This window comes from Topomyia yanbarensis, chromosome 3, assembly GCF_030247195.1.
Source record: "Topomyia yanbarensis strain Yona2022 chromosome 3, ASM3024719v1, whole genome shotgun sequence".
In the NCBI taxonomy this organism is placed as follows: domain Eukaryota; kingdom Metazoa; phylum Arthropoda; class Insecta; order Diptera; family Culicidae; genus Topomyia; species Topomyia yanbarensis.
The window spans coordinates 115959762-115981813 of record NC_080672.1 but is presented as its reverse complement, the minus strand read 5'-3'; the positions used below and the strand labels follow the sequence as shown (position 1 = coordinate 115981813).

Genomic DNA, 22052 nt, shown 5'->3' with positions numbered 1-22052 from the left:
TTTGCGAATGAATATCAAGAGTACTTATTCAAAAGGTCCTAAGTGACATTGAGCCTGAACTGAGAAAAACGAGGCTGAAGTTTCATGAACCTAAAACAAATCCCTATTAGAGAACAAATATGCGTTTTGATGGAAGAATTATGCCAATATAGTCTAAGGACTATGCTCTTTAGGTAAATAATGCTAAAAACATGAAAGGTTTAGTGCTAATGTAGTTTTTAAGCGCTTTAGAATGATGCGTCCTTTTGAAAATTATAGGACCTTTCACATAGGTCTTTTTTTCGGGCCCAAGAATCATACGACGCTGCAAATACGGCTTTTTTCAGCAAAGGTAGCTCTTACGACGAATATTGAATTTCTTCAAAGTTTTCGACAAAATGAGCACCGGAATACGAATGTTCTTCATTGCTATGGTAAATAGTTGCACTGGATTTAACAGAAGTCTTGCAGAAAAAAATGCGGGAAACTTTAGTTTATATTAACAAATCATTGGCTGGAAGTGGTTAAAACCCACGAATGGCATGTTACTTTAGAATAACTAAGCTTTCCAATTATCATTAAATTTATTATACTTACTAAATTCAACTTCGAAAATAAGTCGCATGAACAGAAGAAAATAATTTCTTTTATTTTGATGCTTAGGACGTTTTTACTAGGTACCTATGTGCAGTGGGGAAAACATGGAATGAAATGAATCTTGCGTCGTTTTTGCATGGCGCCTATGAACAGTTGCAGAGGTTTTGAAATATTTCGCGCATAGGTCCTTTCATTTTAAAAGGTCTCAAGTGCAAAATTTCAAAATATGGTCATGAAAATTTTGCGACTTTTTATATAATGCTTGTTATTTTGATAAATACTGGGTATAATGAATCCTGGTTTTCGGTATTCGTTAGCTATGTTGTAATCACATGCTGTGCTGCAAATAACTCAGTTTGTTTACATTTGTCACTAAGGTCCATTTGAATCAGCACTCTTGATATCAAAGCCAAGGATGCCAGGTGTATCTTTCAAATGTCTTCACATTTCATATAAAAAGTTTCATTTTGAAGACAATTTTTTCGGATGTCTTTACTGATTTCTGGCAGAATTCTAGCTCAATATCAAAAACCGATTCAGAATAATTCTAGTCGGTGAAGACAAAATTTGTCATTTAATAATGTCTTCATTAAATGACAAATTTTGTCTTCACCGACTAGAATTATTCTGAATCGGTTTTTGATATTGAGCTAGAATTCGGCCAGCAATCAGAAAAGACATCAAAAAAATTGTCTTCAAAATGAAAAACCCGCCCTCTAAGAACGGTTGGTTTCAAAATTGTCCAATGAAGGACGTTCGTTGGACCAATTTGGACAACGTCCAAATAACCGTTCAACAAACGTCCATTGTTGGACCCGTGTTGAACGATTTTGAAACAATTTTTGGACGTCTCAATGGGCGTCTTCAAAACCTTTCAAATGTCTTCAAAATTAAGACATGTCTTCACATCTGGCATCGCTGATCAAAGCGACAACTACACGCAGAAAAAAATAGTAAAAATAAACAAATTTTGCTTTTAAATAACAATTTTCCCGTATAATATAGTGACAAACAAGATTCAGGTGTGATTCAATCAATACTGTTGGTTGAAATTACCAAATAATTCATTTGTTGGCTTTTCAGTCGTTTCAACAAATATTTCGTTTGAAACAACAAAATCATGTTAAGTTTAACCAAACAAACAAGTTTGAAGCACAGAGAACAGACGTCCATCTTCAGCATTCAACTTGTGTAAAATCTTTAACGGTTTCGAAGGTAGTTTGGATATTTAAACCAGGTGCGCTACTGTCGTCATGTTTTTTGTGGCTGAGTGCGACAGATTTGACAGCGGTTATTCCTCTACCCAGTCAAACTAGTCCGGAACCGATTCGGACTTCCAGCATGAATTCTAGCTCAAATGCGTCAACCGATAGAGTCGGAATCGGTTGTTTTCTTTGAGCTAGATTCCATGCTGAATCCATCCAGGATTTCGAACCGGTTCCGGAATCGATTTCACGGATAGTTGAGATAGGTTGGTGTGGCGGCGCTAGTGTTTTTCGTATATTAATTCAAATGTTTACACACGTTTTTTAAATATTTTTGTTCGATCATGGATGTCTGTTCTCTGTATTTGAAGGAACAAAAACAAATCTTTTGTATCAACCAAAGGAGAGAACAACTCAAATTTAGTTGAAATTAAACAAAGATTCTGTTGGTTTTTAACAAAGTGATCAGTTAGATCTAACAAGTTTTATTTTGATTCAACAATGTTTCTATTTAAAATGTAAAAAGAAGTATTTGTTGAACGAAACCAAATACATGCTTTTGAAAAACGCCCATTTCAGTTTGAAACAGTCATTCGCCACGTTTTAGATTCAACAATACGTTTTGTTGATTCAAAAAGGCCTGATTCTTCTGCGTGTGGGGTAGAGTGGCTCGCGGTTGTATGGGAAAGCTTCAAAATGATTTAAACTAGCGGGCACAGCACTTTTTGAGTTCCTTTTGTGGTCCCAAATGCCTGTGCAAAATTTGGTAGCGATTGGTTGCTTCCCGGGTTTGCGCATTGCCTTCAAAGTTTGCATGGGATTTTATATGGGGAAATTAATTATTTTGCATTTACGTTAATAAAGATCGCTATTTCACTGTATTTAAAAAAACAGCTTTATAAAACTATAGTTCAAACTTTTGTTAACAACTTTGTCGAAGACCGTAACTAGCTACGAGTTTTCAAAAAATAGTTATAACGATTTTAAAACGTATGGTAAAATCCAAATGCAAAAAATGATTACTTTTTCCAACACTACCTGTGCACCACTGACATCGACATTAAAAACTTCAATAAATGAGAATATATTCGTCGCAGACTTGGTACCGTTGAATGAAATGTTCAGAATGAATTGCTGAATATCATAGACGTAGTCAGAAAATGAAAAGAAGAATGGGAATGGGGGGGGGGGGGGTATGTGTACTCCCCAGTCCCTTTTTAGATTGTTTTGTATAAGACAAAGAATCATTACGTCCTTGTAAATGTCAACGACTGAACTTTCTTAACATTTTGATAGACCCTAATATGAATCATACTACAATCTTTGTTGTGGGAAATAACATTTGGGACAATCCATAAATGACGTAGCATTACATGGGGGAGGGGGGAGTTTTGTATTTTGTGATGATGTGTGACGACGGGGTAGGGTAGGGGGTCATGTCATGCTACGTAGCTTTTTTAAAGGGGAATAGGGTTGACCTGATGTCACGACAACCTTACCCGTTTCATCTAACTAACACCGTTTTTTATTTTTTTTTACATTTTTTACGGGGACAACGAGGGGGGTGAGGGTTACCGTCAAGCTACGTAATTATCAGGGGGGGTATATAGAATTTTGTGACGAAATGCTACGATGGGGGAGGGGGGTGTTAAAAATCACTCAAAAAATAGATCATTTATGGATCATCCCTTTACAATATTTAGAATTTACACCTACCTGCTTGGGGCAAAAACACTCAGGTCTGGAAATCGCGTTGGGTTCTAACCTGAAGTATATTTCTGGTTCGTCAACATCACCTCTGTTTTGCGTGAACCTAACTTTCATCAAAAAATTTGTTTGAAATAACTATTCTGGTTTCGTTTCCAGATTCTCAAACGAAAACGCCAATAGAAACAATTCCGAGACTTCAAGGAATCTAAGGATATGCAATTTTTAAAATTCTGACTCTGAACGGCTAAGAAATAGGGTTTTAAAATGTGTAAAATTTATAAACCGCTGTACCATTTTAAATGAGATAACAGTAAAGCTCTTAAATAGTAGCACTCAAACACGTAAGATTAATTTTTAATTCGGCGGTATGAACCTGCGTTGAAGATGTGCTCTTTATGTTATACTAAACAATCTAAACAGGGAACTGGGGAGTACACAAGCCACACCCCCTCTTCTATTCATTTTCTGACTATGTCTATGTTATTCAGCAATTCATTCTGAACATTTCATTCAAAGATACCAAGTCTCTGCGATGAAGATATTCTCATTTATTTAAGTTTAAAGTATCGGTGTCGTGGTGTACTGACAGTGTTGGAAGAAATAATGAATTTCTGCATTTAGATTGAACCATAAGTTTTAAAATCGTTATAACTATTTTTTTGAAAACTCATAGCTAGTTGCCGTCTTCGACAAAGTTGTTAACAAAAGTTTGAATTATCGTTTTATAAAGCTGGTTTTTCATATTGAGTGAAATAGCGATCTTTATTAACGTAAATGCAAAATAATTGATGTTCCCATATAAAATCCCATACAAACTTTAAACGCAATGCGCAAACCCGGGAAGCAACCGACCGCTCCCAAACTTTGCACAGGCATTTGGGATCACAAAAGGAACTCAAAAAGTGCTGTGCTGAAAAATGTTATTTTCGAGCCACTCTAGTGTAGGGTTACCACTGAGTGCATATAAGGAGAGTGACGACACTGTCAAAATTGGAACAATGATTATTTGTCAGTGTCATTCCAAACGAGTGTTTTGAGAGGTCGTTTGTTCGTTTGGAATATTACTGACAGATAATCATGATAGTTGTCTTCACTCTCCTTACATACACTCTGGGTTACCAGTATTTTTCATGAACATTCGAGATTAAAAAATTTTCTGTATGGGCGCTGATCCTGGACTATCCCGAATAGCAATTTATGACGGAATTACAGTGATTTTCATTGTTACATCACAAGGAAAAACGATGTAAAAGAATTAGATGTGTTGGAAAATGTACATTGAAAATATAATCAAATCTGTTGTTTCTACAAATTCATTGTAAACTCGATTTTTACATCAAAAAAGCGGGGTCGTTAAGCGATGTAACAATGAAAAACCACAACTTGTTTATTTTTACTGTTTTTTTTCTTCTGTGTGTTTGCTAACATATCTTTTTAGAGTATCGCATGGGCTGGATATTTTTAGCGCGAATCAAAACTTGTCGAAAGTAAACAAAGTTCTAGGACAATTTTTCAGAAGGGCGTTACAACAATCGCATGGTTTCGAAAAAATCAACATTGAAATTTTTCGGAACGTTATCAATTCTCAGTTTTTAACGCAAAAAGCTAGAAATTTAATTTAAAGGCCAAAACAAATAAGGTTTATGAATGCGTCATTATGAACATGTATCTCTTAAGAAAAAAAAAGTTTTGGTTCTTAAATAAGGGAAAATATGTATTAGGCCTTTTTTGTATGTTAGTACATCATAACGCCCTTCTTTATCGTCCTTTGACAATCAGCTGGTGTTGCTACGGCTTTTGACATGAGTCTTGTTTTTAAATCGTGCCGCTCTTACGGCCTCTTATTTTGTTAGTTGATCTTGGCTGAAATCTGGAAAGGGAAATGTCGCAAACACGTTCTACTTGGAAAAAGTATGCACAAGTATAAATAAGAAATTTGTTGGAGCTGTGCGTGGGGAATTAAATGCACTGTACAACGCGTTAGGAGGACACGATGAAAATTCAACAGATGAAAACAACTAAGGATGAAAAACGGCGGTACAAAGAGCGAAAAACTTAATTTGGCGTTTTTAAATCTTTTTTTTTCATAATAATTTATGACAATTCCATGCATAAGCATGTTACCGTTTCTCAAATAAATGTTCAGACTGTTAAAATGCATATAAATTCGCACCAAAATCTTTTTTTTCGTTCATAAGGATCAATACGATAACACAAATAGTCAGCAAAGAACTAAATGACAGAGAGGATACAACTGCGATCGGTAAGATGAAGATTCAATTAATAACGTGATTTTTTCAAAGTTTACGTATTGCAAAAACATAGAACGACATGAACGCCCAGCGGCACAGCTAATGTTAGTTTTTAATATACCAGCTTATAAATACAAATCTCTATCATAATCAGTTTGCAAGCGGTTTTCCGGCCCCGTGCTTCATATAATGTTTATATGTTCTTGGCCGTCGACACATTTAATTGCTCTTTGAGACGACATTGGAGCTTTTCCGGAAGATTACGCTTCCTGGATATTGCTGTTAAAATGTGAAAATCATTATTAAATCAATGTAAATTATAGCTACATACAACCAGGTTCCTCGTCACCAATTCCGTCGTCTTCTTCGTGACCAACAACGGACTCGTTACTGGTGCTTCGAACAGCATAAACTTGTTGATAATCGTTGTCGCCTTCATTCTCATCGTCGCTCTCTGATTCGTGTGCTTTTGGAAATGGGTTTCTTCTGGTTTCTTTATCAGCCTTCTCGTCAATATTCCCACGTTTAATCTGGTCTAGCAGTAGTTGTGATCCTGAAGCCAAAGGTGGAAAAGGTGGATGACGGAGCGGGAGACTACTAATACTTTTGTCGAGGAGACACACGAAAAAGTAGTTGAGATCCCGATGCTGCATTCTCTATAACAGGAATCAGTGGATTGCGTGTAGAGTGATCATTTCGCCGTGGGGATAAGCATAACCCCTCCTAAAACGCTTCTTCTGTTTCCAAAGACTTACTCACCAACTTCCATTGTTTTCGCTTCCTGCCGATCCCTGACCACAAGATTCAATGCCCCACGATCAGTCGGAAAACATTTTGTTGTCGCGATCAGCAATAGCAACATTATGTATTGCTGGCAATGCCAAATTCAGAGGTTCCGTATCGAAGGTGTGGAATGATTCATACCTGTTCACCGACAATTTGAGAGGAGTCTCTTCAAAGCTAGACTTTGATAGATAGATTTGAAGAGGTGTTGAGGTATGCACATTTGCGAATGAAAAATTCCTACGCTGCATCGATGAGCTAGCTACCTCCTCGAACCAAACAGCTGTTGGCACCGAACACAGGCATCGCTCCAAATAGCTTCCTAACATATCCGCAGCTTCTGAAAAGAGTAAACATACTTTTTTTGCTCCCTTATTTAAAACTAAAACATACTTACTGAGTACAACATCCATATTTCCGAAATGCTATTCAAAAATATATGATGCTTTCCTGGTTATACCTTCCAAAACTAAATGATTAATAGCACGCTCGAGAGTGAAAACGACGGGCTTTACAGCATTACATATTCAATTTACGGCGGTTATAGAGAGGCGCATGAATGTTGGCAGATGAAAAACGGTCGGTAAAACAGGGCGTATGGAAGACTAACCGATTATAATGGCCTAAGCCGTTCCATTGTTAATATCAGACTAATCACGAAATACATATGTTAATCTATTCAATTTATTAGATTGTTAGGTTGCAGTGAGCTATTACGAGCATTGTTAATTTAAATCGACGTATAATACCTCGTTTATATCGACAGAATCATTAAAGTGAACATAGAGGGCGTAACAACAACTCCATTTCACATTCCCCAAAGTTGAAATAAGCCTTTTTAAAAAATCTTTGTAATGCGATCCAAAATGCTTATTACTATTTTTTTTAATTTGTATGGTAATTTAAAGCATTAGCTTCAATATTAAGCATAAAACCGGTTTGTTTACATTTTGCTCTTAAGTCCTTCTGAAAAATCGTCCTAGCAGTTCATTTCATATCGTCAACCTGGTGCCCAGGTGGTGAAATCGTTAGAATTCAACGGGGTGCTGGAGCATGACAATTTCACGATTAATGAAAAAAGTACCAGACACACCCACATTTGAACTCATGCTCTTACGCATCGCACCACTGAATGTTAGCATTGTTCTGTTCTTGCACACGAGAACAGAGCGTTAAAACTCGTACAATCAGCACATCCGCAATTCGATATTGTCTCGTGTGCAATGAATGAGCTACAATATTGCGTTTAATGGTGTTGGTGAGGCATGGAAAAAAATATGCGTCGTGCGTTGCTATAACAACCAGCATAGGTACGTGAATGTGGTGGCAATCCTTTGACAGTTATGCTGAAGAAACCTGTTTAGCTATAGCAAGAGATGAATTGATTTTATATCTTTGCAAAAATTGCAAGCGTCTTTAGCTGCCAAATTTCATGCGATACTAGAATTATTTGCAAGTGATTGTAGCTTGCAAATATTGCAAGAGATTTTTGTTATTGGCGTAGAAGATTAAACAATTTGCTGTCAAAAGATTTCAGTTCACAGACACACTTTTAGTCTGGCTTTGTCTTGCGAGGAAATCTTATAAAAAAGCATTGTTTATGATAATTTTGCAGTCAACGATAATAATAATTTCATAGATTCATCTTCCATTCTTTCTACCTAACAATGTCATTTTTAAGCAGTTAGTTAAAAGTTTTTGCTTTACTTGCAGATTTGTTTGGAATAAAAATAATTATCTCGTCTTTCGAAAAGTTCAGACAACAGAACATGCCAAATTGTTTCAATGGATATTTTGGTTGACCAATCTAGTTTTGCATATTATTTGAATATAATAGTTTTGTTGATTAAACTTAATTTATTTATTTCTAATATTCCAACTCTACTATATAGTAACATAATATATTTTGTTGCTATGTTTGTGAAGATTCAGTCGGGTTATAATATGCACACCAGGGGGGAGAGGAACTAAAACCTTTATTTCATCGAAAGATATTTTAAAAAATATTCAAAATAGTAGTTCATATTTCGGGATTTTTTCCACTACACTTCTATCAACACATTTTTCAATGGGGTTAATGAGTATAAAAATATTACAATTAATGTTTGTCTCGCATGATTCATTTTAAAATTGCTACACTCTTCATCCAGTTTTATTTAGACGAAAAAATGCGGGCCCCCAAGATAGACCCGGGCCCTAGGGCAGTTGCCCTGCCAGACACCCCCCCCCTCTCGGCGGACCTGTTTATAGTTTATAAGTTAGTTTATAAGATTTGTTTAGCTCTTTACACTAGTAGGTTTGAAACTTCCTACTGCAAAAATCACTTAACTGCGAAAGCAGATTATATCTTAATAATAATTACCCGAATCATTATTAAATTGGAAATGTAATGCAAACAAAACAATATAATCAAATAGAAAATAAAATATATACCTTACCGTTATTTTAGAATCCATCAACAAGTGCTACGCACGACACGGTTTCATGCTATTCTATCTCAGGAAGAGGGAGAGCGGGGGGGGGGCACCTCCAACGATTTTTGCACTAAAAATTGAATACCGCTTCTGGCATAAGATGATAATTTAATCAATTTTGGATTCTATAATTTATAAGTAACTGAGAGTCTGTTATTTGAGTTATTTTGAGTTAATGAATTACAAGAAAATTTCTTCACAGAAAAAAACAAAAATATTATTGGAAGCCTGTGTATAAAGAGCACAAAGCTAATGCACAGAACAAATGTCCTGGTTGCTGATGCCGTTTTGCAACCCAACACATTTAACCCTAACTGACGTCCATAGATTTTGACAGCAGGTATGGTTTTTTTCTATTGTTGGGTACATATTTCACTGCGACCAGTGATTTGATATATTGTGGTACGCCCCTTTTTATTGCATGTCAGGGTGTTGTATCACTATTATCACAGAGAACAGACGTCCATCTTCAGCATTCAACTTGTGTAAAATCTCTAACGATTTCGAAGGTAGTTTGGATATCTAAACCAGGTGCGCTACTGTCGTCATGTTTTTTTGTGGCTGAGTGCGACAGAATTGACAGCGGTTATTCCTCTACCCAGTCAAACTAGTCCGGAACCGATTCGGACTTCCAGCATGAATTCCAGCTCAAATGCGTCAACCGATAGAGTCGGAATCGGTTGTTTTCTTTGAGCTAAATTCCATGCAGAATCCATCCAGGATTTCGAACCGGTTCCGGAATCGATTTGACGGATAGTTGGGATAGGTTGGTGTGGCGGCGCTAGTGTTTTGAGTATATTAATTCAAATGTTTACACACGTTTTTTAAATATTTTTGTTCGATCATGGATGTCTGTTCTCTGTGCTATTATTATGAGTGATTCCCAATTGCTGACTATAGACGCTGTCTCAGTAAGCTATTATAGAACGCATAAAGTTTATTGCATTGCTGGGCGCAGTCGTCCATAAGAGCGAGTAAAGGCGCTATAATCTAGGCTCATTAGCCAAGACAAGGTGTAAATAAATATCCCTGTCCCATCCGAAAGGACCAAAGGAGTGACATTACCCTTTTTAGCCAAGTCACTCCCAACGATTTATCACATCCCCTCTAAACTGAAACTGTCGGTACGGTTGTCCTCGTTTCTTCCTTATTCATTATTCAAAAGGATTCGTTAGTTAAATTCATTAAATGAATCATTCAATTACCGTATAATTTTGAAACATCTTTAAACCTAAATTTGCTCAGGTGGCCTGGCCGTTTTAATGGTTGAGACATATGACACATAATTTGTTTCAAATATTAATGTTGACAAGAAAAACGTTAAATGATAACTGCAGTGTTTTCCAGACTGCTTTTCAATCCTGGCTGTGTAAGGGTTAGAACGCTGAAACCCTTACCCCCCTCAAGTAGGCAGCCCTCTTAAAAACGTTTAGTTTAATAAACGCTAAATGTCAAATATAGTAATGGTATCCACCAGCTATGCCATATGTGAAGCAGAGTTTTTAATAGTAGAGTTGCGTAAAGAGGATTGGCAACATTGGACCAATCATTGATCTTTTTTAAATTTTGGCAACCTTTTATTTTTAGTTAAATTTCAAATGACTTCACCCGAACGCTTCAGTTAGAAGTTAACTTTGCGCATTTAAAAATTTAAAATATAGTGTTTAGTTTTATTTTGTAAAAATCAATACGATAAATAACATCGTATAAAGAATTTAAGCTTTTTCCGGTTCTCAACTGATCCGCAACTAAGAACGAAATGCATTGATTTTTGCCGCTTGCCGTCTGATTAAGGTGTGAAAAAAACAGTCGAATTTGCAGCGTAAGATAAATTTGAATAAGTACATATGTATAAGTGGAACGCATATTTGTCAAAATTTTAGCTGCACTTTAACTATGAGAAATACCTTCATATTTCCACTGTCGGTGAAAGATTATTAACACTACCCAGAGCTGTTCCGGTGTTTGAAATAGTGCCAAATTTGAATATCAGTGAGCATATATTTTTTAATAATTATGTCATTAAGCAAAATATTCCTGGTTTTAAATAATGTTAATATTACATCATTGATTTTTTTCTCATAATTATAATCACATAATAACGATACTCCCCACGCATACGAGCATTGTTATTCTTCGTGTCCGATAGGTAGACGTTTTGAGTGTTCAATAGGTAGATTTGCTTCAGTCTTTGCGCAACTGTTCTTTATAAACTGTGATGTGAAGACATGTCTTCATTTTGAAGACATTTGAAAGGTTGTGAAGACGGATTTTTCATTTTGAAGACAAATTTGTTTCAGTTGTCTGACCAATTTCTGGCAGAATTATGGCTCAAAATCTAAAACCGATTCAGAATCCTGGGCGGTGAAGACAAATGAAGACATTTTTTCATGAAATGTGAAGACTAAAGAGACTAGAATAACAAAGAGACGCCATCTTAATTCAGTGAAAACAATTCAACTAGCAACCAGGCTACAGGTCACATGCAACACTGCAAATGTGCAAGCCTCACCAAACTTGTTTGTTGTTACAGTCGTAATTCGCTGGTTGGGCCACAGCCTCTGTTCAACTAACGAATTTGATTCGCTTGTTGGACCGACTGACAAATGTCAAAAACTCTCCAAAGAAGACGTTAGTATCGTAAAAGATTGTTAAATAGATTGTCAACGTAAATAGACATGATATTTTGGCGTTTAGATGCTATTTAGTTGGACAATGGTCCAACTAGCGGAGGTCCAACTAAAAAGCGGTCCAGTTAAAGGGTGTCCAACCAGCGAATCACGTTTGTATTCCGTTTGTTTCTTCTAACCAATATAAAAATCCGATGGGACTTCGGGTTCGTTACACTCATGCTGAATTTCGTGCTCCCATAAAACCAAGCCCTTTTCTCCTTAGTGTTTCCAAACACTATGGTATTGTGACAAATTTGGTTTGAGGATATAATTTTTATCTTTAAAATCTTTAGTATTTTTAATGGGGGGAAGGGGAGGAGTTGCTTCTCTAATCTTCCGGTCATTACATCACATGCTTTGGTATTCCTAGTATGTATAACAAACATGAAGATGTGACACAAGGCGCCAAGAGCGCACTAAAATCCTGTCAATCCTATTTTTCATCATCATGGATTATCTGCTCTAAATATATCACCAGGGGACCATTCATAAATGATATCGAATATTGACAATAGGGGAAGAGCGTCACGTAACGATATAACTAAAAATGAATTTTAGACGTATCAGCGGATCAGGGATAAAAAACGAACAACATTGTTTATGAATGGCCCCCAAACAAAGAATATTCCATAGCGAATATCACGTGACATCTGCGACAGAGCATTTGGATCAAGGCCAAGTTCCCCTTGGGTCGTGCAAAACTGAGAAGCAACATCAATTTAGGCCCAGATAGCAGACGTCCATTTATTTTCATTTTTTTGTCTTCATTTGTTTCTCTTGCTACAATATGTGCGGCTCGAGCGTGACGGCCAAGAAAACGGAAAGCCAGTGGCCCAAACAGATCAGGAGCAGGAAGGAGGACTACGAACAAGGGAACAATCAACAGATGAGAAATCGTTTACTTATTTATTATAACTACGATACTAATCACAATTATTTTGCTTTCTTGTTTCGTTTCAGCAAACCCAAATCTATACGGATTAGCACATACGAACAGTTAGGCTTTGTAGGTTATCATCTTGACAGAGTCTAGATGGGCGGATGAACGTCTGCCAAGGGGTGAGCTGAGAAATGACAATGACACTGTACGAGATGGCGCTAGGCCTGTGGCCTTCGACTGGCATGGTCCATTCTTATTGATTCGGAAGTCTTCTTGGCTGGTTGGTAGATATGTGTTTTTACTTGCAAATTGATCAATTCGCTTGGGTGGGGGACATGTGGATCCTACTAGTTGTCGACTCTTTTGATCGTGAGTATGAGGCTAGTTCAGGAAAGGAGTTCAGGACTGGCACCTAAGAGATAATTAATTATTCAGGACTTGTTCTTATGATTATTAAACTCGACCAAGCACACCGGCTCCCAGAAATGATAAGCAACCCTTTCGGGTCGGTGTGGTCTATTCGAGTCGAAACAGGCGGACATTCGGTTCGAGCAAACCTTGATTGTTTACGCCTTTATTGGCAGAGATTCTTTTTGCGAAATCCTAAAATACCTTCACTGGTATAGCTACTCAGGATAATAATAATAGAAAAATTAAGGGTTTGTCTGGTCCATAATGTAATGAATATGTATATTGACTAGAACAGGGATAATCGTAGGATTATGTAGGAAAAGTATTCGCGAGTAAGGACTAATACTGCTAGTATGTTTACCGTTTCAACTAATAGTCGATTGATCCGCTTCGGACCTAGGAGACAAAAAGGAGATTAGGAAGAGACAGAAGCGGATTCAATGCGAAATTTGCCAATATGACGTTGACCCCAAGGCAATGGTAGGATGATTTTCCATAGGATGACAGACTAGATGATATGACGTTACACGCTCTAAACCTGCGCCAAATAGTTTGTATGTATGTATGAATGTAAGCCCGTATGTATGCCTGTATGCATGGATGTGTATAGGACCAATGTATCCCTGAGCAACGTGGAAGGACACCTCTGAGTCGCCAAAACGCTCATGGGAAGCCGGGTGCGCGGTCGTAGGTGTGACCATAAAGCACTGCACAAACTGTCAAGTGCAACGGAGAGACGGTAGGTGTACAGTTAATGCACATAGGTTGCAGAAATAGGTTGTTGAGACAGCCCGATTGCATACTGATAAATAACAATAACAATAAAATCTTTAGTAATTTTAATGAATTGCATAACAATACTTCCTTAAAAACAATGTCACATAATGCTAAACATTTACGATCGACAACTATCTTGTTCGTTTGGAATGACATTGACAGTAAAATTGGAATTCCAAACGGAACATGGCGTCTCTTTGTTATTCTAGTCTCTTTAGTGAAGACATTTGAAAAATATGCCTGGTATCTCTGGTATCCACAATAAGAGTTCACATTTTCAAGCTATTAAATTAAAATGTCCTTCCATTTTTTCTCGCTTTCATCATATAATAATTCATTTAGGGGAATGAATACAAAGCAATTACAATTACTATTTTATTGCTCTTCCATGAATACCGGAATTTTTCGCCCCTCTTCCGTCTATTCAGTTTTACCTATAGGTAAAAATCCTGGCCCCCAAATAGGACCCGGGCCCCAAGTAAATTGCCCCGACTCACCCCCCCCCCCCCCTTCACACCCGGTCTGGGGACATAACTCTCTACTGCCACTTGATGAAATATTGTAGATTGAAATATGTTTATTAAAACCTGAGGAACAGAAAGGATACAGAAAAAAATAATATCATTTGAATAAATATTGAATACGAATAACGCGACAACTAGCGAATGTTGAGGACTCCTATTTTTTCACGATAGTAGCGGAACTTTTAGACCTGCCGATAACGGTGGCCACTGCTGGCTTGGTAGTGGCACTAGTAGTAGGTCGTACACTCCCTATTGGTTTGACTCCCACGCTGCTCTTTTTCAGGACTACAGAATTCGTTTTAGTGATGCTGCCTGAACTGGCAGTTGATGAAGCTGACACGCCTGGGTTGATTTTACGCAACAGTGTGGCGGATTTCAGTTGAGTAGCCGTTGGACGAGGAGTATCACCTCGGCCCATTGGTTTGGTATAGGCTAACTTGGATATAGTTGTGGATTGCTTTTTCGGTAAACTAGGGGCACCATTTAGCGTGTTTTTGGGAGAATCAGATGGGAGTCCTAAAAACATATTAAAGTTAATATCAAATTCAAATTGTTCAAATAGCGGTAAATACCTGATAATGAAACTCTTCGACCAATGCTACTTAATGAGCTGGAACGTTCTGGAAGTTTGGGCGTCGCCAACTTTTTGCGAATAACTGTTTGCGGTGTATTAGTGATGGCAGAAATTTGTGATGGAAGTCGGCAAGGATTGTTCAACTTCATGACGAGTAGTGCTGCATCGATTTCATGTCGTGCTACCTGGAGACAATGAATAACGTTCAAATCCCGTTCGTGATTCTGATCTAAATTCATAGCGGCTTCGAAGACCTTTTCATTTGGACTAGAGGTTATCAGAGCCTTCATTGCGTCGCTGTTGACAAAGGAGCTATCATTGCTTTCTAGAATAGCATCTGGTGCATGTTCGATCACTGGATTGACACCGGGGTCGCTTTTAGATAAATCTCGAGTTGCATTGTCGATACCCAAACTTTCAGTTGAGTTGTTGGATTTGGTTTCATTATCTTGCGCGGTGGATGGGCTTGTTGGCAAGCTCACTGGAGGATTTACTGAACTGGATGCTGAATCAACTGATTTCTTGCCCTCAGGGGAACTAACTGATTCAATGAGCGCCATAAATTTTCCCTCCGCTGGCGGTGTTGCAAATAAAGTCCTTTCCTCTCTCGTTAGCCCAGGACTAGTGACGCAGATTTTCGGCATAGCGATCTTTAACGGCGATTGTAGTACGTCCTCTCCTCGCTCGATAGATTTTATGCTGCTTCGGTAATAATCTAACAAATTCGATAGCATGGCTTTGGATACCATGGAGCAATTTTCTGAAACCTCCGGTAATAAATTTGAAGAAGTGTTATTCTTGAACTTGGAGAATTCTTTCGGTCCCGTGGCTTGTACCTCCCAGAAGGAGGTTTCCTTCTCGTCCTTTTCCGGGCATGAGCAGCCTACCAAATCGTAACACATTCTTGCAACTACTCCAGATTTGTTGCACTTTATTTCCACTGTTAGTATATCGGTGTTGGATTTATCGTGCTCAAAGTCCAGGTATTCCAACTTGAAACCCATCGATTTCAATAGCAGCGTAAGATCGATGGCGTCAACCTTCAACGGCTAGAAAGGTATAGAAAGCAGAAAGCAACGGTTAATACTTGGTTGGTTTATTTCGACTTGACTCGGCAGTGCATATTTGGAAGTGGGCCTTTTAGAGTAGTCGTATAATGTGGGTGTTGATTTTGAATTTTAATAAGCTCTCGTACACGGCTTAGTACAAACGTGTGTTGCCGATGAGATGTGCCGCGTCGAATATTCTGGTGCAACAATAATTGTTTTATTCAATTAGAATAGTAGCTATGATTTATTAGGCTACTAAAATATTTGAATTGAGTCATAGACCGCTCTACTGCCGTTATACGCAAAATTGTCCCATGTATAATGATAATCCCACAGAACTTTCGACAAATATGTATATTGTATATAGCGGCAGTTTATAAATTATTCATAATGATGACGTAAAATTACGAGATGAATATACAGTATCACAAAATGCAGAGATATCATGCGAACATAATCGCTGAATGAAGGGAAAAGAATTTCTTCCTGCAATTCTTGTGACAATCAATGCTATAAGTTATGCGCTAAATTGTGCTTAGGGATCATGCATAAATGACGTAGCATTATATGGGGGAGGGGGGAGTTTTGTATTTTGTGATGATGTGTGACGACAGGGGGGGGGGGGGGTAGGGTGTCATGTCATACTACGTAGCTTTTTTAAAGGGGAATAACTAACATCGTTCTTCATTTTTTTTAAATTTTACGATGACAAGGGGGGGGGAGAATTACCGCCAAGCTACGTAATTACCAGGGGGGTATTTAGAGGTTTGTGACGAAATGCAAAGATGGGGGAGGGGGGTGTTAAAAATCACTCAAAAAATGCTACGTCATTTATGGATCGTCCCTTATCTGTATTACTTCGATATGTATTGGAAAGCTCCTCTCGGGGCTGTTGAAAATTTTAGAACAGAAAATATCGATTCGTGTTGTAGTACGTACGATTTAAAATTAGGATAAAAGTTATCTTGGGAAGATTTCCCTTTTAACTATGTAACTTATACAAACTAAAAAGCTACTGGATCCAAAACAATATCTACATAGTAAATGTAGTCGTATAATGTGGGTGTTGATTTTGAATTTTAATAAGCTCTCGTACACGGCTTAGTACAAACGTGTGTTGCCGATGAGATGTGCCGCGTCGAATATTCTGGTGCAACAATAATTGTTTTATTCAATTAGAATAGTAGCTATGATTTATTAGGCTACTAAAATATTTGAATTGAGTCATAGACCGCTCTACTGCCGTTATACGCAAAATTGTCCCATGTATAATGATAATCCCACAGAACTTTCGACAAATATGTATATTGTATATAGCGGCAGTTTATAAATTATTCATGAAGATGACGTAAAATTACGAGATGAATATACAGTATCACAAAATGCAGAGATATCATGCGAACATAATCGCTGAATGAAGGGAAAAGAATTTCTTCCTGCAATTCTTGTGACAATCAATTCTATAAGTTATGCGCTAAATTGTGCTTAGGGATCATGCATAAATGACGTAGCATTATATGGGGGAGGGGGGAGTTTTGTATTTTGTGATGATGTGTGACGACAGGGGGGGGGGGTAGGGTGTCATGTCATACTACGTAGCTTTTTTAAAGGGGAATAACTAACATCGTTCTTCATTTTTTTAAATTTTACGATGACAAGGGGGGGGGGAGAATTACCGCCAAGCTACGTAATTACCAGGGGGGTATTTAGAGGTTTGTGACGAAATGCAAAGATGGGGGAGGGGGGTGTTAAAAATCACTCAAAAAATGCTACGTCATTTATGGATCGTCCCTTATCTGTATTACTTCGATATGTATTGGAAAGCTCCTCTCGGGGCTGTTGAAAATTTTAGAACAGAAAATATCGATTCGTGTTGTAGTACGTACGATTTAAAATTAGGATAAAAGTTATCTTGGGAAGATTTCCCTTTTAACTATGTAACTTATACAAACTAAAAAGCTACTGGATCCAAAACAATATCTACATAGTAAATGAAGTACAATTCGTCTAGTATTGTTATACTTACGTGCAAATCGTCGAGACCAGCTCGCGTATTCTGCACTTCCATCCATCTAGTTATTAAATCGGGTAGTCGCACATTTTCAGCGGTTGCCGCCATTGCTTCGCACTGTATAGAATGACCAGTTATAAAAACAGTTATCAACACCTTCTGATCCTAGTTTACCGTTATCGACCTAGATCGAGTAGCACAATTTTAGAGCAGCTAACGGTTTCTTGAATCCTATTCGGCTGATTCTTATTGCACGTTTATGCATCAGAAAGTTTACAAGAATGCTGCTAATTGCTTAACTTCACTGGATTTGCGATAACAACAAACGGTTCGTGGAGGAGGAACGCGCGTTGCCGGACTGTTGTCACTCAGCTTCAATTACTCACTGCACTGTGGCCGTGGTCGTTTAGAGTCGATCATTCGGTCACTCGAGAGTGACTGAGAGAGTTTGGGTTGGTTTTGGATGTCTTTCATATCTTCAATTTAATAAATATGGTGACGCATCGTTTGATTGATGTTTAGGGTAGCTGGCGGTATTTCCTGCATAATTATAGGCAGTCGAATTCGGCCTGTTCGTGATAGTAAGGTTGTGGTCTTTTTATACTCTTTTCGCCTGTAGTGTAAACCTGATGTTCTTTTTTGAAACAAGCAAGCCCAAATTATGTGCATGCGCGTAAAAGTGGGATAATTGAGTATGGGTATGAATAATTGGATATACAGACATCAAGTTAGACTTTCGTAACTTATAAAGTGTAAAGTGTTAAATTATTCTAATCTGGAAGTGACTTAATAAAACATGCCATAGTTTTTTTTTATCAGAGCCGCTACAAACTAACTTGACTTGTTCGATCAATTAGTAGTTCTGCCGTTGTAGGCAGATACACTAAGTTGGTAAGATGTTCATTTTATGTGCATTCCATCTGAGATCGATTTTTAACCTCGTATAGTGAACTTGACTGAATTCCGGAATGCTTATGAGATTGATGACAATTAGGTATGGTCAAAAATAGTTTCTAGCTCGCTCATGGGTACAATAATTACAATGAAGTCCCGATTATATCAGCACTCGATTTTATCAGCACACGATTTTATCAGCACCTGATTTTATCAGCACCCGATTTTATCTGCACCCGATTATATCTGCACCCGATTTTATCAGCACCCGACGCTTGTTGAACTTATTTAATAAGTTTCTTGAGACTAACATTGTCCCAGACGATTGGAGACAAGTGAAGGTCATCGCCATCCAAAAACCAGGAAAACCAGCCTCCGATCACAATTCGTATCGACCGATCGCAATGCTGTCCTGTAGGCGGAAGTTGTTCGAGAAAATGATACTATTCCGCCTCGACAATTGGGTCGAAACAAATGGCTTACTGTCAGATACACAATTTGGCTTTCGCAAAGGCAACGGGACGAACGATTGTCTTGCGTTGCTCTCAACCGAAAAAATGGCCTATGCTAGCAAAGAGCAGATGGCATCAGTGTTCCTAGATATAAAGGAGGCTTTGATTCAGTTTCTATCCACATTCTTTCAGAGAAGCTGCCCCAGCATGGTCTTTCAGCAATTTTTTTACTAAACTCGTTGTCGGAAAAGTACATGCATTTTTCGCATGGTGACTTATCGGCATCACGATTTAGTTACATGGGCCTTCTCCAGGGCTCATGTTTAAGCCCTCTGTTATACAATTAATATGTCAACGACATTGATGAATGTCTTGACAATTCCTGCACGTTAAGGCAACTTGCAGACGATGGCGTGGTTTCTGTAACGGGACCCAAAGCTGTCGATCTACAAGGACCATTACAGAATACCTTGGACAATTTGTCTGCTTGGGCTATTAAGCTGGGTATCGAATTCTCCGCGGAGAAAACTGAGCTAGTTGTATTTTCTAGGAAGCGTGAACCAGCACAATTACTGCTTCTACTAATGGGTCAAACTATAGCTCAGGTCTTCACAGTAAAATATCTAGGGGTCTGGTTCTACTCGAAAGGTACTTGGGGATGCCACATTAGGTATCTGAAACAGAAATGCCAATAAAGGATCAACTTTCTTCGTACAATAATCGGAGCGTGGTGGGGTGCCCACCCAGGAGACCTAATTAGGTTGTATCAAACAACGATACTGTCGGTAATGGAATACGGATGCTTCTGCTTTCGCTCCGCCGCGAACATACATTTCATCAAACTCGAAAGAATTCAGTATCGTTGTTTGCGTATCGCCTTAGGGTGCATGCAGTCGACCCATACGATGAGTCTCGAAGTGCTGTCGGGCGTTCTCCCGTTGAAAAATCGATTTTGGGAACTCTCATATCGATTGCTCATTCGATGCGATATCTTGAACCCGGTCGTGATTGGAAATTTCGAAAGGCTTGTTGAGCTCAATTCTCAGACCCGTTTAATGTCCCTGTACTTTGACTACATGGCGCAGAATATTAATCCTTCTTCTTACAATCCAAACCGTGTCCATTTCATAAATACTTCCGAATCTACTGTTTTCTTCGACGCATCCATGAAAGACGAGTTCTGTGGAATTCCGAACCACATACGCCCTCAAGTGGTTCCAAACATTTTTTTATAATAAATTCCGAGAAGTCGACTGTCCACTGGCTTCGGTATTTTCAATCAAAAGTTCATCGCCTCCTACAAACTCAGTGACCCCGCTTCAGTTTACGCCGCAGAACTAGCTGCTATTCAGTATACATTGCCCGCAGACCATTACTTCATCGTCTCGGATAGTTTGAGTTCTATTGACGCTATTCGCTCGATGAAACATGGAAAGCATTCCTCGTATTTTTAGGGGAAAATACGGGAGCTACTGAGTGCTTTATCTGACAAATCTTTCCAGATTACCTAGGTGTGGGTCCCTTCTCATTGCTCCATTCCGGGCAATGAGAAGGCGGACTCCTTAGCTAAGGTGGGTGCCCTTGAAGGTGACGTTTTTGAAAGACCGATTTGCTTCCACGAATTTTTCAGTATTACTCATCAGAGAACCCTCGAAAGTTGGCAAACCTCGTGGAGCAATGGGGAGCTAGGAAGGTGGCAAAATTGGCATCTTTAAGCTAACGCAAACCTGCCTTATCCAATAAACGAATTGAATTAAAAAAAACACATAATGCGATAGTACCATTACATCGAGAATTTTTGGCACATATCAAGGGCAAAGTAATACGTGCCAGTTCTGTAAAAAACGACACATTACGGTTTACCCTAATCACAAACCACTGAACACAAGCAATTACCAAGTTTATGGCAGCTGTTCAGGTAATATTGACAGCTGCAAAACCTGCGTCAAGTACCTTAAAATCTACAGCCAGCATAATCATTGAAGAAATTCATTGTCGTAAAGGCAACAATGGAGTATGAAATCAGATGTTCGCGAACGTAAAGGCAGTGTACAATAGCGAGATAGAAATGAAAGACCCCCACTACGCTGTTGGAGAGGAAAAAATATTTCCCCGCATAGTAAATAGACAATGGCTGCAACGTGCAATAGCTAAGCGCTTGCGCGAGATCTGCTGGACAACCATTAAAACTCGTTTTATTATGTTTATTGCTGGAAATAGATTGAAATAGATAAAGGGGGGGGGGGGGGTATACCAAATTTTTGACGAAGTGTGACGAGGGGGAGGGTAGGGTCAGAAGTTGAACGGCGTAGCATTAAATTTACATTTTTTGACGTGCATCAAAATCCATTGATCAGAGAATTCATTTAAATGTTCCTCCATTCCTAAAAGAAATAAATTCAAATTTAGTAAGTTTTTCGATTTGCAAAATTGCAAGCGAGCAAAAAAAGGAAAAGATTTTTTCTCTCTTTCTCTTCATACTCTATGACATATAAAATTCAAAACAAAACTATCAACTCTTAGGAGCGGATCCAGAATAAAATTTCGGGATGGGTCTGAAATTTTGATTTTGAAAAGAACCTTGTACAATACGTTGTACGTCAAAACCTCATTTAATGAAGATCAGTTTTAGTGGTCAAATTTGGTTTGAAATGATTTTAAGTTTGAAGCTAATATAAAATTGAAACTAATTTAAAGTTTCTCAATATATTAAAAAGCTTCGGAGGGGGTCCGGACCCCCCCCCCCCCGCCTGGATCCGCCAGTGTCAATACTATATTTATCATAAAAAGGCATATTTTGTGCGCATA

General features: G+C 38.2%; 1 protein-coding gene across 2 annotated transcripts; it reads right to left on the bottom strand.

Moving 5' to 3' along the window:
* Window positions 1–14299: 14299 nt before the first annotated feature.
* Window positions 14300–18307, bottom strand: LOC131692790 (uncharacterized). Of its 2 annotated transcripts, XM_058980058.1 has the most exons (4): window positions 18073–18307; window positions 17914–18015; window positions 14837–15887; window positions 14300–14780 (listed from the first exon to the last, which is right to left on the bottom strand). In XM_058980058.1, the coding sequence occupies exons 2-4, from the start codon at window positions 18004–18006 to the stop codon at window positions 14419–14421; spliced, it is 1506 nt and encodes a 501-aa protein (XP_058836041.1). In that variant the 5' UTR covers window positions 18007–18015; window positions 18073–18307; the 3' UTR covers window positions 14300–14418. The 2 variants fall into 2 exon arrangements, with proteins under 2 accessions (XP_058836041.1, XP_058836040.1); XM_058980057.1 differs by having other exon boundaries at window positions 17914–18307.
* Window positions 18308–22052: the final 3745 nt, after the last annotated feature.